At 42.0% G+C, this 16094-nt stretch overlaps 1 protein-coding gene across 5 annotated transcripts in view; it reads left to right on the forward strand.

The window, feature by feature from the left end:
- Positions 1 to 16094, forward strand: part of PAK5 (p21 (RAC1) activated kinase 5) — a 317484-nt gene that overhangs the window by 282112 nt on the left and 19278 nt on the right. For all 5 annotated transcript variants that reach the window (XM_058684892.1, XM_058684893.1, XM_058684894.1 and 2 more), the window contains 2 exons: positions 9313 to 9804; positions 12136 to 12269. In XM_058684892.1, the coding sequence (XP_058540875.1) occupies positions 9313 to 9804; positions 12136 to 12269 (626 nt within the window). The remainder of the gene's footprint in view (positions 1 to 9312; positions 9805 to 12135; positions 12270 to 16094) is intronic.

Consider the following 16094-nt stretch of genomic DNA (forward strand, 5'->3'; position numbering starts at 1 on the left):
GGAAATCCAGCAAGTGTCTGACTATCCAGAAGGTAACCTACTTCCCAAGGCCCCTGCATCAAAACCTTAAGCAGACACCTTGATTCTTCAGGTTCCAAGTAGGACCTGCTCATGACCACTGCTCATTGGCGGTGATAGCATATGCTTGCTTCTCTTACCAAAATTGAATGGCAGCTCATATTGTGTGCTGTGTCCCTTCGTCATCTAGGCAGGGCAAATATGAAATAGGGCCATTTCATTTTGTAAACGGAAATAAGTAAATCGGAGGAAACTGACCATGGCTGGGCAATTGTTGAAGTCTTGCTTCAAGCAGGAGTTGTATTAGGGTGCAGTAACCTCCCCCCACCTGAGGCAGATGGGGAATAGCTCCCATCAGTGCCATTCCTGCTCATATCAAGGAGAATTGGCATGGCAGAGAACAACCAGAGGGATACATGAGAGTAAATACATATTCAAGTCACAGGATTTAATGAATCCCTTTCCCCTAATTGCCAGCTTCTAACATGTCCCTGCAGAGAAAGCTAGTTACTGATTCTCCCTGGAATTCTTACGGGCAGTCACTCTCCTTTCCCAAAGCCAAGGCTGCTACTGCTACACTTCCCTTTGAGTCAAGGAAGGACAATTTCAGACGTCCTTTCCTTGTTCAGATGATAGAGGTCTGCGATTCACTTTTATCCCACATTTGATTTACGTAGAACAAACAACACCCAGTCTGGCTCTTTCATTTTTCAGAGGAGCAGTCTCTTTGCTTTATTGTACTCCGCAAAGGTGTATTGGAGCATCACACTCAGGCACTGGAACCAGCTGCCTCCCATCCCTTGTAGCTCTGTGGGAAGTGGAAAGAGACACTGTCCATCTTTCACTGAGCATTCCGCAGTCCCCATTCTGCAGGCAGACACACACACACACACACACACACACACACACACACACACACACACCAGCCCAGCACAACCTAGCCACAGCCTCCCTGTCACCAGTACGGAAGACCACGGTGAACATATAGATGCTGCCTCAGGACTTTTTTTCCCTTCTTTTCTTTCTCCTGCCCTCCCCCCACCAAACCTTTTTTTTTTTTTTTTTCCAGCCTTGGCATAAAATGGTCAAATGATGTTCTACTGCAGAATTCAATTTCACAGTTCAGTTAGGTCCTTGATTACACTGCCAAATTCAGATTAATGTGCATTTAACGAACATGGATCAGGGGAATTCTGGCCGACAGCCAGCTGTAATCGGAGCAATTGATAGCTGTGTGGAGTTTTATGCCCGTCCACCCCAGCGTACCACTGGTGAAATTGATTGATTAAATGAATTCATTGCTATAATTATTTATAATTTTGATACATCGCAAGCCTGTGTCTGACCCTATCCTTGGAGACGTTGTGCTCATTGTCGAAGGGTAGTCCAGCTGAGTTGTTAGCCCTGGATTATTTATGCCCGTATAATATAGCCTTTTGTTTGTTTTGTGCCCTTATGTTTTGATTCAGTTTGAATAGAGACATGAAAGGGCACAGTTCTTTAAGAATTAATTTGTGTGGTATACTTGAAGGCAACTAAAAAATGGAACCTAAACTACGAATGCATGTTATTGAGCATTTCAAAGAGGAAGCAAACCAAAACTGCATATAAGTTCTTTTAGTGTTTTTAAAGAATCCCATAGAGAGAATTCCTTTTCAGAACGTATTCGATTTTCAATGATAATTACTGGTCTCATAGCACTGCAGCTAAGCACTTTGGCAGGTTTGGTGATAATTTGCAAAACGGTCTAGTCTGCTCTTATTACATCTTGCCATTTGGAAGTCCCCCCGTTAAAAGTATGTGGACCATGGTCTCATTTCTATGAAGTTACTCTTTCACAAAATCCCAGGACCATTCTCTCAGGAGGGGTGGGAAGAAAGCCTTTCTGGTGTTGTTTTCCACCCCTGCTTCTAGTCCTGTGCCCTTGCAATGTCTTCAGAGGTGAACCACTTACATAGATGTTTTGGAAAGGTACATTGGATTTGCTTGTTAAATATCTGTACCTTTCGTTGGCCTGCTTCTACTGCATTGTGGTTTCACTAAATGATTAAAATCTATATCCGTCTCAAGATACTACACTCTGAATGTACTTTTTTTTTCTAGAATATATATTTGTAGATCAGTTGTGAAAAAGATCACACGGGTCAAGCTTTACTCCTTTGAAAGCCTTGCTTACATGCACAAACGTGTGTGTCTGTGTAAAACAATATACATGAACAAATTCATCAGATTTTTTCACCCATTTCCAAATATAGGGTATCATGGGAAAGATTATTTAGAGTAAGACAATGAAATAATTAGAACAGTTTAAGGGCCATGTAAGAGGGCCACGAGGGCTTGTTACAGAAGAAAGCTCGGGCTTGCTTTCTTCTTAGCAAAAGAAAGGACATTACTGTAGGTGAACACAAAGTTCTGGTCTGGCCAACGCAATAATGAAAGTGATGAGTTCTGTACATAGATGATCAGCTCATTTTGCTGTGATGGTTATTTCTTTGCTGTGTATTTTGAGCTGATTTCTCTAAGCCAACACTTCAAAAAAAAAAAAAAAAACTTAATTTATCTTCACCTCCCTCACCACCCCAGGCATTATCATTCATCATTTTCTGGCCCTTGTATTTCTAGCATTCTGCTCCTGGCCTTCCAGACATCTGAGCCCCTGGTGAAACACTTTAACCATGCTTTTGCTCTGTAGTTGTCTTTCCACACCATGCCCACCTCTGCTCTGACCATGTCTACCTTTTTATCACTGAAGGGTATCTCTGACAACATATCAAAGGCCCAAGTTCTAAAGTGACATTATCTGAATTTGAATCCCACCTCTACTTTTTTTATTTTAATGTTTGTTTATTTTTGAAAGACAGAGAGAGAAGAGAGAGAGAGTAGGGGAGGAGCAAGGAGAGAGGGAGACACAGAATCCGAAGCAGGCTCCAGGCTCTGAGCTATCGGCACAGAGCCCAACACAGGGCTTGAACTCACAAACCGCAAGATTGTGACCTGAGCCAACGTCAGACACTTAACCGACTAAGCCACCCAGGCGCCCCAACCAACTCTACTTCTAAATAGCTTTCAGACCTTTGCATAAGCTGCTTGAACTCACTGTGCTTCAGTCTCCTTATCTGTAAAATGGAACAATTATGGGGCCTATCTCATTGTGTAACTTGAGGTTTAAATGCATCTATGTATATAAAGTGTTTAAAACAGTTCCTGGCACATGGAAACCACTCAGCAAATGTCAATTATCATTATTAACATTTATATGTATCACTCCTACAGCGATAGACTTCTAAAAGAGCAGTTGGTTAATGGAAGGGGCCCTGCTTTGGCTCCCATTAACATGCCTCTGCATTCTTTCAAGGAGTGAGTGTCTCAGCCTTGATTACACAGAGCGGGGAGGTGACAAGTAATGGTAGAAATGTCAAGACAGGCAAGAATGCAGGCCTGTAGTGCCAATGTGCCTAGCGCCTGGGACATCTAGACATCCTCCCCCTCGGAGTGAAAGACTGACCTGAGCAGAAGAACTGGGTTGTGCAATCCTCATGAGGGAATGGAGGGTCATTTGCCTTGGATGGCTAGTGGCGGGGTTTGGGGGGGTAGTTTTACCTCCGTGAGGCTCCATTTTATTCACAATAAAATGGGATAAATTTCCCCTTTCTTGACTCTCAGAGTGAAAAAGAATGAGGCTGGCACAAATAGGCCAGCAATACTATCATGGAACCCACAGTTGGGTGGGTTAATGACCCAACTGAAGGCTATAGGTCAGCAACATGGTGGCCCTGAGCCAGGACATTCACTTCTCCTTCCCAAAGTCAGCTGTTAGTCTGTCATCTTCTCCTTGAACCGATGGAAACCTGGAGGGAGGACCACATGTTCTCTCCCTGGAAGCAGTCAATTCTCCTTCTACAGATACACCTCGAATTTTGTTCAAAAATTGTTTCTTGTGAGAGTGGTTGCTCCTCACCCATCACTGTTTTTTTTGAGTCTGTGCCTCTTACCGGCAGGCATGAAAAACAGTAGCACGGTTTTGTCTCAAAAACCTAATTTCAAAGATGTTTAGCTCCCAGTGAATAACTCAGCCTTCCCTCTCTGACTGGAAATGGTCCCATTCGTGTAGGCAGGCCTCCTTTTCTTTATGCCACACGTTGGCTGCTAAGAGTAGGCTCGGATAATGCTGTTGACAGTCGGTAAAGGAGAGAAGTGGCCTGATGTGGTACGGAGTGGTGTTTGCGATTCCTACTGGATTTTTATTTTTAATATATCTTCAGAGATCAGTTACACATGCTTGTGGGGAATGAATTCAATTTCGCTTAAAGTACAGGAGCCAGGCCTCCACGGAAGACACCGCGGGATGAGGCCATGTGATAGTTCCCAGGACATACTTTCAAAAATAAAAGTCATAGACCCCGCTTCCCCTCACATGCTGGCCTTGTAATTAGCCTGGGCCTGGCTAATCTCAAACTTAATTTAAGGGAAGAACCCAGTTGTTTAATTCACATTGACATTTTATTCCCCCTCCCCACATCACAGAAACAAACCAGTTTTCCCTGAGTATAGCACAAATTCAGCGTGATTTCAAATACAGCATCTTAATTATAATACAGTATTCAGTAGATTATAATTAAAACCATCTTTGCTGATTGTTTTGAGGATACATTATACATTAGTATAGGAATACATTTGCTACCAGTATATTATATTCAATAAGTGCTAGCTGGGCTTTAAAAAAAAATATTTTACTATTTCTTTTCTCTTGCATTCCCACTATGCTAAGGACTTTCTATAATGATACCAGCATGTAGACTATATTGGCCAGTCACTATTCAAATCCTTTGATGTGCATTCAGTCCTTCAGAGCTCACAATGACTTAAAGAGGTAGTTACTATTGTTACAATTCCCATTTTACCGATGAGAAAACTGGAGTGCAGAAGTTTAAATAACTTGCCCCATGTCACACAATGTGTAAATGGCAGAAAACATTTTTGAACCCAGAGCCTGTTTTCTTAGACATTAGGTTGCTCTAGGTTTAGCCTCATCAAAACCCTGTGAGGGAGGTATTTATGATCCCCATTTTACAGATGAGAAAACTGAGGCTCAGAGAGGCTTAGCGATTTGACTAAAGCCATCAGAGTCAGAATTGAACCCTAAGTATGTCCCTCAAAAGCATGTGTTCTCTTGCTGAACAGCCAGGACGGGGCCCTGGCTTCAAAGTACCCTTGTTCCTGCTGGGTGGTGCAAGGCTGCCTGAGTGGTGAACTCACCTGAGTAGATTCTGGTGTTTTCATGACTAGGAAAGACTTCACTGCTGGATGTGCACAGGCCAGCACTGTCATCTGGGAGCCAATGAACAGTGCAAAAGAAGTGAGAATGGTGCCATGGTAGGAATTTTAAGGAGCCAACTGTGTTCAACTCTTGCTGCCAGACTTCTAGAATAGGTGTGTGATGAGGCAGGAGCTTGGAACACCTGCTGTCTTCCAGGTGACCACCATATTGCCAGATCCAATGAGCAACATGCCCCATCCTACTTCAGTTCTCCATGGCATTCGACATGCTTCATTACTTCTTCCTTTTTGAAATGTTTTCATACCTTGACTCAGGACCACCTAGTCCCTTACTTTCTCTCCTACATTTCTGGCTACTTCTTCTGTGCTCCTTTATGCAACATCTTCCTGCCTTTTCTGGTCTCTGAATGTTGGGGTCCTTGGATTTTCTCTTACACATGCAACATCATGGCTTTAATACCAACTAAACGCCAGTGATGCTCAGATGCATGTCTTAGCTTCATCTCTTTCCTGGACGCAAAGCATGTCTAAGTCACCTAAGCAACATCTCTGCGTAGATGCTTGATGGTTCTCCCAAACTTAACGCAGCCATGCTGGAATTCTTTGTTTCCCCCATGTAATAATTAGCTCTTGCCATGTAACAGATTATTCTAAAACTTAATGATGTAAAACAATAATAAACATTTATTACTATTTATTTATTACCTCACACCATTTCTTTGGGTCATTTCTCTGTGACTTACTTACTAAGCTGGATGATTCTGGCCTTGAGATTCTCATGAGGTTGCAGTCAAGATGTCAGCCAGGTCTAGTCATCTGAAAGCTTGACTGGGACCAGACGATCACTTCTAGGATGGCTTATATGGCTGTTGGTGGAAGACCTCAGTTTCTGACTCTTGGCAGGAGACCTTGCACTTGGACCTCTCTATTGAATCCCTCAAGACATGGCAGCAAGAGAAAACCAGGACAGGTATCCAAGAGAGAAGGCAGAGGAGCCACAATATCTTTTTTGGTCATGGAAGGCACTTGCTATCACTTCCACTATATTCTTTTGGCCAGACAGATGAGCCTGCTACAGTGTAGGAGGGGACTACCCCAACTACAATAGCCAATCTAATCTCAACTCACACGGACCACAATAAGCTAACAGGCATTCCTGTTTCCTCTTTTGCCACAAAGGTCTTTTCTGCTCCAGCATGCAGATCAGGATCAATATCAAGCTCATGTTTCTCTTCTCAGCAACCTCCAATGGTTCCCATCTTACTCAGAGTGACAGCCAGTGCCCTTGCCATGGTGTACATGATCCCCTTCTAGCTGCTTTTCTGGCCATCTTTCCAAAATGACTCCTGCACTCTAGACGAACCTCTGTGCTATTCCTCAAGCCTGTATTTTCTTAGAATTCTGTGTGTGCTGTGCCCTCTCCCCAGACTACCCCTCCCCACATAGACATTGGGCCTATTTCTTCATGTCAGCCAGGTTACTGCTCAAATGGCACCACCTCAGAGAGGCCTTCCTTGGCCATTACATCCAAGATGGCATCTCATTAATCTCAAGCCCCTTGCTTTGTTTTATTTTCTTCATGTCTTTATTAATACTGGACTGCATACTGTATATTTATTGGTTTTCTTGTTTATTACCTGTCTCCTCTAGAATATAAGCCCCAAGAGGGCAGAAATACCATCCATTTTTATTATTGCTGGACCTTCCCATGGCACCTAAAATGGTGCCTAGCACCTAACAGTTGCTCAAAGATTAATCAGTGGGCTTCATGAATGTACTACATGGGAGCAATGAATTTATTTGGAAAGGTACTACCCAGTAGAACTTTCTGCAGTGGTGAAAATGTTGTATATCCATGCTGTCCAATGTGTGGCTATTGGATACTTAAAATGTATCTGAATACTGTAACTGAGGAACTGAATGTTTTATTTTAATTTTTTTGTTGATTTCAATTAAGTAGTTACATGTAGCCAGTATCCATATATTAGAGCAGATATAGATCCTTGAGATAGATGGGGGGTGGGGGCATATACATGTCATTTCCTGTACATCCCAGTAGAGTGGTAGAGATTTCCTAGGGTGCTGTGTTAGTATAATCAAAAATCTTTTTGGAGAGTTTTCTGTGTACCCAGCACTGTGTTGTCATCAGAATATTATATATGAGTGCATTGAGCGATTAGTGCATTCTGTCCTGGGCAAGGAGGTGAATGTGGCATGATGTGGTATATTCATGACCTCAGCCATTCCAGGGTTGGTCAAAGATCCTTCCTGATACCTCTCAGGGAGCAATTGCTGGCTGTACATCAAGTATCATATAAACCCCTCAATGACTTCCCCTACCCTTGTTCTGTCTTCCCTCCCTATATTCCTCTGTTGAGTTCCCTCAATCCATCCTTAATTACCAGAATAAAGTGTTCTCTGCCAGAATCCTTTTGAAGGATGACCAAATTTCCTTTCACACACACAGCCCTGCAAATTTTGGCTGCTCTCAATTATATTTCTACATATTTGATGAGAGCATTGTACTTACCTTATGGTCCATACTGAAAAGCTGCTTAGCACAGGGAACAATATTTTTCCTTTTACATATATCTGCTAGGTTATATGTGTGGGTAGTACATCCCCCCTCCAGTAGATGGGTTCAAAAGCATGGACAAAGGCCTTCTATCCCTATCTCATTGAAGACTAACACCCGTTAATGACAAATGGGATCTTACATTCCCAAAAAAGAAAACAAGGCCTAAATACACATTGGATAAGGCACATTTTAACTAAAACTCTCCGTGTGGTTCAGATGAGGGGGGAGAAAGCCCTCTCCTAGGAGCAGTGGGTACAGTTGTTGCCCAGCCATATCCCTTCATCACCTATTGCTTCTGTCTGCCAACACTGCTTTCCTTTGTCTAAAGCAGTAGTTCTCAGCCAAGAACAATTTTACCCATATTCTGGGGATATTTGAAAACATCTCAAGAAATTTTTGCTGGTAATGACTGGCAGAAGAGGCTGCTCCTGGCATCTAGTGGGTAAAGGCCAGGGATGCTGCTAAACATCCTGCAATATCCAGGGCAGTCGCCCACACAGTTATCTGGACCCCAAAATCAATAGTACCAAAACTGAGAAATTCTGGTTCTAAGAGCTTTCTCTACCCACTGGAGCCTACCCACCCCAGAACATGGCAGGCCAGAAGTACCAGGAAACTAATATCCATGGAAGCAGATGTTAAACAGTGTTTTAAAGGGAGCTGGTGCATAAATATTCCAGCTCTCTGCCCCTCAGATGGGATAACTCCCAGGTACCTGCTTAATATAGTCTTTGAGGATGCAGGGTTACCTAGTGGAATTAGTTTCCCTGTTTCATTGGTAACTTGCTGTGCCTGTTAGGGTTCACTAGAGAAACAGAACCAGTAGGGGTGTGTGTGTGTGTGTGTGTGTGTGCGCGCGCGCACGTGCGCACGCACACACACAGAGAAAATGAGTCCTCTGTGGATTACCTTAGTCTTTTCACTTAAAGCTTTCAACTGATTGGATGCAGCCCACCCACTTTATGGAGGGCAGTCTGCTTTGCTCAAAATCTACTCATTTAAATGTCAATGACATCCAGAAAATACCTTCACAGTAACATCTAGACTAGTTTTTGACTAAACAACCAGATGCCGTGGCCTAGCCAAGTGAACTCATAAAATTAACCATCATAGTCTATGACTCACCCTCTATTGGTTTTCCCCTTCCTTGTCTCACTTCATAACTCCTGGGATCACCTCTCACCATTTATATTCAAATCCAGGTCTCATAGTCTGCTTCTGGGGATTTTAGTAGGGAAAGGGGAAGAAAGAGGCTGGATGGGGGTAGAGGGTAGGTAAATGGTGGAAGCAGGGACAACCTGGGACCTCACAAGGTAAGTGTCACCCACGACCATGTTGTATAATGGCACTCTTCATTCAGGCCAACTGTGGGTTGGCTCACTGACTGCGGCATTCAGATCTAGCATGTGAATATTTTCCATCCATGTCTGTCTTCCCAGGTGGATTACGATCGAGCACAGATGGTCTTCAGCCCTCCGCTGTCAGGGTCTGACACCTACCCCAGGGGGCCCGCCAAACTACCTCAAAGTCAAAGCAAAGCAGGCTACTCCTCAAGCAGCCACCAGTACCCATCTGGGTACCACAAAGCCACCCTCTACCACCACCCCTCCCTGCAGACTAGTTCACAGTACATCTCCACAGCTTCTTATCTGAGCTCTCTGAGTATCTCATCTAGTACCTACCCCCCACCCAGCTGGGGCTCCTCTTCAGACCAGCAGCCCTCCAGGGTGTCCCATGAACAGTTTCGGGCTGCTCTGCAGCTGGTGGTCAGCCCCGGAGACCCCAGAGAATACTTGGACAACTTTATCAAAATCGGAGAAGGGTCAACCGGCATTGTGTGCATTGCAACTGAGAAACACACAGGGAAACAAGTTGCAGTGAAGAAAATGGACCTCCGCAAGCAACAGAGACGAGAACTGCTCTTTAATGAGGTATGCGGTGTGTTCAGATCATTATTTCTCTCCTATGTAACATTTATTTCCCACGCAAAAATATTATACAGTGTAGGACACTAGAAAGCAATGAAAATGTAAATACAAAAATAGTGCCCCCATAATCCTTCTGGTCTTTCTCTATGCATGTATGGCTGCTACATTTACAAAGTACTGATGTGGATCAGCCACTATGCTAAGCACTGATATGGCCTGATTTGCACAACAACCCTATGAGACCGACGTTATTGCTATAGCAACAAGGAAACCTGGACTCAGGTTAAGTGACTAGCCCAGGGTCATAGAGCAGGTCAATGATAGATCTGGGATTTGAATTCTAGCAGATTCCAAAGCCACATGCTACACTGTCTATGTAAATGTATATATATACATTTTACACATGGTGGTGATACCATGTATATACCCTTTATAGCCATTTTTAAAAAATCTCAATAAACAGGGACATCTGCGTGGCTCAGTTGGTTGTGTCTGACTTTGGCTCAGGTCATGATCTCATGGTTCATGAGTTCGAGCCCCATATCAGGCTCTGTGCTGGACAGCTCTGTCTCCATCTCTCAATCTCTCTCTCTCAAAAATAGACATTAAATTTTTTGTTAATTAAAGATTTAAAAAATAATCTCAATAAACAGAGGTCAGCTTAGTGACAGATTATCACTCTTTGGGAAATTTAAGATGTGTTTTCCTAACTATAGTAATAATGAATTCTTCCTGTGGAAAATACAGAAAATGTCCCATAATCTCACAACCAAGAAATAGCTACTTTAATATTTCAATATTTCTGTATTTTTTCTCTTTAGAGAAAGTAATATAAAGTATTGACTTACAGAAAGTTTGTAACAATGAAGGCCCTCACTGATATAGTCTTATGTCATCCTTACCAGCACTGGATACTGTCATGTGATCTCTGTTAATCTGATAGAGATAAATAAATCTTCTTGCTTTAATTAACACTATTATTACTAGTGAGGCTGAATTTATCTTTATGTGTTAATAGGCCATTTTTATTTCTTCATTAAACCATATATCCTTTGCAGTCTTCAATTAGGGTGGTAGCATTTGTCTTATTGATAAGTAAGAACTATTGATATGTTAAGGAATTAACCTTTTTCTATGTGTTTGTTTCACATATTTTCCACTTCTTCATCCCCCTTTTACACTTGAGAGCTCTAAAATGCACAGAGGTGGAAAAACATGAGTTCCTGTGTCTAAGGACACAAAATGTTTTGTAATAATATTCATCAATTGATTTTATGAGAGCTTAGGGAAGAGAGATGAGCTTTTGTGGATGGAAAATTTAAGTCTTAAAGATAGCAAGTCAGGATTCCAATGTTAGATAATATGCCAGTCTCTAACAAAGGATATACCACCCATATCCCCTAACAGACATTATAAAAATACAATCACATGTGACTTTGGATCCCTCTTCTATGGAGGCTCATGTGAGGCCATCAGTGGCCTCCACATGTCTTCAGCCCCCATGGGTTCATGTTTTCCTATGTTCCACATTTCATAGAGAACACCAGGTGGGTGGGCTTCAGTTTGTCACTTCCACGATGCTGATTTCTGGAACTTATTTCCAAATCACAGTGCTAGAGCAGACAGAGCAATATAACATAGATAACTTTGTAATTTATTATTCAGCACTAATTCTGAAAATGTCACCAGAAGCAGCCACAGGGCAGCAATTCTTGGACGCTCTCCCCAGGAAGCAAGTTCAAGTTAGCCTTTTATATGCCTGAGTCATGTTTGCTTTTACCCTCAAGACCTATCATTAGTATTCAGCCCAAACCTCTCTCACACTCAACCCAGATCTTCTCCCAAGATGTTAAGTTAGCCTCATGTGGCCCCACACCTACTGTTTACTTCATTCACTTGTGAGACCTACTTATCATTCACTCATTTATAATTTAGAGTTGGTGATGCTTTTGCCGGGTTAACCAATAGTTAAGTAGTCTGAAGGAGACTCTTAGAATCCTGTCCCCCCATTAATAGCCTCCCCCCAGAACAGTCAACAAAACTCCCTCTTATGAGTACAAACCTTGCCAGGGTTCTGCCTGTTTCACTCTTATTATCCCCAAACCCAGTGCCTGGGTGCTCTGCCATTTTCTCTGAATTTACTAACTTGATTCCTTTCTATTGCTACTAGCTGCCTTCAATGCTGTCCTTTTGTCTATAGTAGACTCCTGAATAAATCTCCCCCCAAATCAATATTTCTTAATCAATTGTACTCACAGCACAGATGTGGCCACAAGAGAACAGAAAGCCAAATTTCACCATCACAAGTCAAAAAGCATCTTTCCATTTGCCCAGGTTGTGATAATGCGGGATTACCACCATGACAATGTGGTTGACATGTATAACAGCTACCTTGTTGGCGACGAGCTCTGGGTGGTCATGGAATTTCTAGAAGGCGGTGCCTTGACAGACATTGTCACTCATACCAGGTATGTCTCTTCATTATCCAGACAAAAAATTCCAAGTGCTTATTATCTACTCCAGGGTAAGTCTTCAATGGCTATCTCTATGAACTCTATAAATTGTGAGCCCTTGGAAGTCAGGGAATAGGGTGACCCTTTTTATTTATGTTCCCTAAGTGCCTATTGTAATATCATGTATGTAGTTCATTCATTCAATTAACATTCTATTCTCCTTGCACTCCAGAAATTCATTAATACCCAATGATTTAAAATCAGAAAGCTGCTGAGAATGGGCTTTGGTGCCAAATAATAGAATTTCCCATTCCTACATATTTTTTTTTAAAAACTTAATTTTATTATGAGTTGCCATGCTATTGCTATGTGTTCGTGCCACCAAGGGTACCTGGGTAAGGAGGAGGCAGGTGGGAAATTAGTCAGAGTTTTATGTCATAATAAGAAACCTACATAATAGAAATTCTTCAATTCTATTTTTAAATAGTCTTGCAAGTAACAATGGTTAATTGTCATTGTTACCTCTGCTCCTTGTTTCCCTGATGTATCAGTTGTGGTCATTTCATTAAGTGTTTATTGATCACCTTTGATGTGCCAAGCTGTTTCCTGAGTGCTGGGGATACAAAAATACAAAGGATTAAGGCTCAAAGATATTCCATCAAGGAAGTCACAGATTAGAAATAAATACATTATAATACCTGTGCAGAATTAGAAAGATGTATACAAGTAGCAAAGAAGAATACCTGAATATCTCTAACAGGGAGAGTAAAGAAAGATTCCCAATATAAGGTGATAACTAAGATGAGTTTTGAGAGATGCACAGGAGTTTCCTAGGAAGGCAAATGGGGGGAAAAGGGCTTTGAGGCAGAGTGTGTGCTAAGACAGTGTTCCTCAAATTTTAATGTGCATGCAAAGTGCCTGTGGGTCTTAGTAAAATGCAGATCTCGATTCAATAGGAAGGGACATGATACTGTCTTCTAACAAGCTCCCAGATGATACCAATTCTCCTCATTCATGGACTGCCTTGGGGAAGCAAGGGACTAAGGAACAGACCTATTTTTTGAAAAAACACGTTTCATTTGGGAAACTTAAATTTGTTCTTGGTAGTAAATAAAACTCCAAAGTATTAGGGGATGATTTTAAAGAAGGAGAGGCATTGAATGTTAGCTGACGGTGCCTAAATCATAAGTGAACCCAAATGAACAATAGGCGGGAAGCAAAATAGCAAGAAGGTATTGGGAGGCCCTGTGAGGGGTAGAATATGCTGCTGTTTCTCCACTAAAATCAAATGATGTGTCCATTGTTACCCCCTACAGCTCTGGGTCTGTAGTAGACTATGTAAAAACAAAAGAACATGAGGGAAGACACGGAACGTTTATCACCAACATTTCAGATGGCAGATCTCTGTTGGTATAGCCATTGGACACAACCACCCAAAAAATACATAAGATCATCTTAACTTGTAGAAAAAAAATATACTGAAGAAACCTAAGCATAAGGCAAATGTGACTTATGTCTAAATTAATAAGAATATGTCCAAAGGAGAGAACTTTTTTCTTGTCCTGGAGAGCTTCAGATAGCTATGCATGTCTCTCTAGAGCCCTCTCTTTGTCAAGGTGGGGTTTTTTTTTGTTTTTTTGTTTTTTTGTTTTTTTTCCAGTTTTTATTGTGTGTCGGTGGGATCCACTTAAGAGCTAGCCTCTCTGGAATCCATTATGTTCTCCTATTCTCTCCATCCAGTTTTGTCAATAATATTCCATTGAAAGTGGAGTAGCTCCAGAGAGCAAGGAGACGTTGTATGTCAAGGAACACTGAATATTTAGAACTTGAAATTCTTTTAATCCTGAATTTAGACTTTAATCCTTAAATCATTCAAAGAGTTTCCTATACGAGATATTCAATAAATGCTTCATTGAATGATTGACTGATTAGTTAAATATCTAACCCCTTGCTACTCAAAGTGTGGTCTGGAGAATCACAGCATAATATCACCTAGAGGCTTGTTAGAAATGCAGAATCTCAGGAATTTCCTATGCATGCCAAAGTTTTGGCCCTACCTAGCATCTTGTTAAATTACATCCTACTGATTTCTTGAGAAGGCAAAAGGAAGTGCCAAGCACTTCATACATTAACTCATGTAACCTTTCAAACCACACACCTCTTCAAAACAGAGCCAAGTTTTGAGTTTGGAATTGACTACAGAACTGAGGCATCTTTATCCCAATTCAGGCTTCCTTCCTGCAAGACTAGGAAAGGACAATCTTTCTACAGTGGATCCTGTACGAAAATTTCAAAGCCACTGAATTCAGAATCAGCAGCATTTGTCACATATGCCAGTTAAAGGTGATTTTTCAGTCAGTGATGGGGGCTCAGATTTGATTAATTTTTGTTGTAGTTGACCTGTAAGTAATCTTTATGCCTGCTTCAAATAACTCGAATCCCATGGAATCCAAGAAGAATGAATTTTACTAGAGAAGGTGATTGTTGCTTTTGAATTATTTTTAAGGTATATTTGTGCTTATCCCTGCTGATGATGCTCTAGACCTCTGAGGGCTCTGCTGTGGGCAGATGGGAGAGTTGTCATCTGAAAACAATAAAGCACAACAACCAGCCCACTCATACAACACTGAGAACACAGAAGTTGTAGGTTTCTACTCTCCCAGACAAGACCATTTCTTCTTGCCTGCCTTTGTAACAGACCAATGCATTACTGGAAGAAGTCTCTTTGAAGAGAAGGGATACCCATCCACTTTATATGCTCAACATTCTCCCAGTTGGTCATCTCTTTGGATTTTACTTTGAATCCTAATTTTACTCAGGGTTTGCTGGCATCAACAAGACTGACACAAATTCAGGGTCATCCATTTCCTTGTCCTGCTGAGCTAAGAGTTACTTGGGATTGGTTTTCAAGTCAGTCCTTAAATTTGGGCTCTGGTCAGTCACACCCTCTATCTCTCCTGACAGTGTTCTCTTTTTGTATGATGGTTTGTTTTAGGAGCTCTTTCCACATTTGCTATCTGGTCTAGGCCTCACGCTGTGTGTGACAGGAAGGAAGTTTTATACCCAGATGAGTTAGGCAGATACCTCCCTGCGTCATTTTGAGGGTACCAAGAAGCCCCTGCTATTCAAATAATTCTTCCCACTTAGGTTCCTCAGTGGCTGAAAAGCCATTCATATGAATTGCAATGTCAGCATGATGCCATGGGGACAGTGGAAATGCATGGGTCTGAACTCAAAAACAAGTGGGGTTAAATCATGGTCTGGTCAGTTTCTTAGCTGTGTGACACCTAAGGCAGGTTACTTGACCTCAATCTCCTCTGAAACCAGAACCTTTCTTCAGAAGGGTGCAGCGATGACATGTGGGAGCACATATCCAGTGCTGTGCTTGCCTTTCCCATACCCATGATCCATTTGTTCAAGTGTCATCCATTCACAGTTATTAGTAACTAACTAAGGCCAGTTTTCTTCTTGATGGAAGGACCTATAGCAACAGGAATCTCTAGCCCCTAGCTAGTGCTAGGGCATCTTTGAGATCCAAAGACTGTGTTGTCTGAGTCCAGCCTTGAAGAGAACCATAGGTGTCCCCATTTCCAAGATGAGGAAAAAAAGAGACCCAAGGAAGTTAAAAGGGCTTGGTCAAGGTCACCTAACAGGCATACTTGAAACGTTGGCTCTATTCAGTACACTCTCTCTGTAGGACTCTGGAGGTTTGTACAATACCTAAGGAATTACCCATGAGAGTCTAAGGAAGTACATTTGCATTAATGACCCAAAAGCCAGCAGTAGGGGGGGGGTCTCTTTCCTTTGGCTTATATTTGGTCCCTGTCATCATCAGTGCCA

This window comes from Neofelis nebulosa, chromosome 9 (assembly GCF_028018385.1).
Source record: "Neofelis nebulosa isolate mNeoNeb1 chromosome 9, mNeoNeb1.pri, whole genome shotgun sequence".
In the NCBI taxonomy this organism is placed as follows: Eukaryota; Metazoa; Chordata; class Mammalia; order Carnivora; family Felidae; genus Neofelis; species Neofelis nebulosa.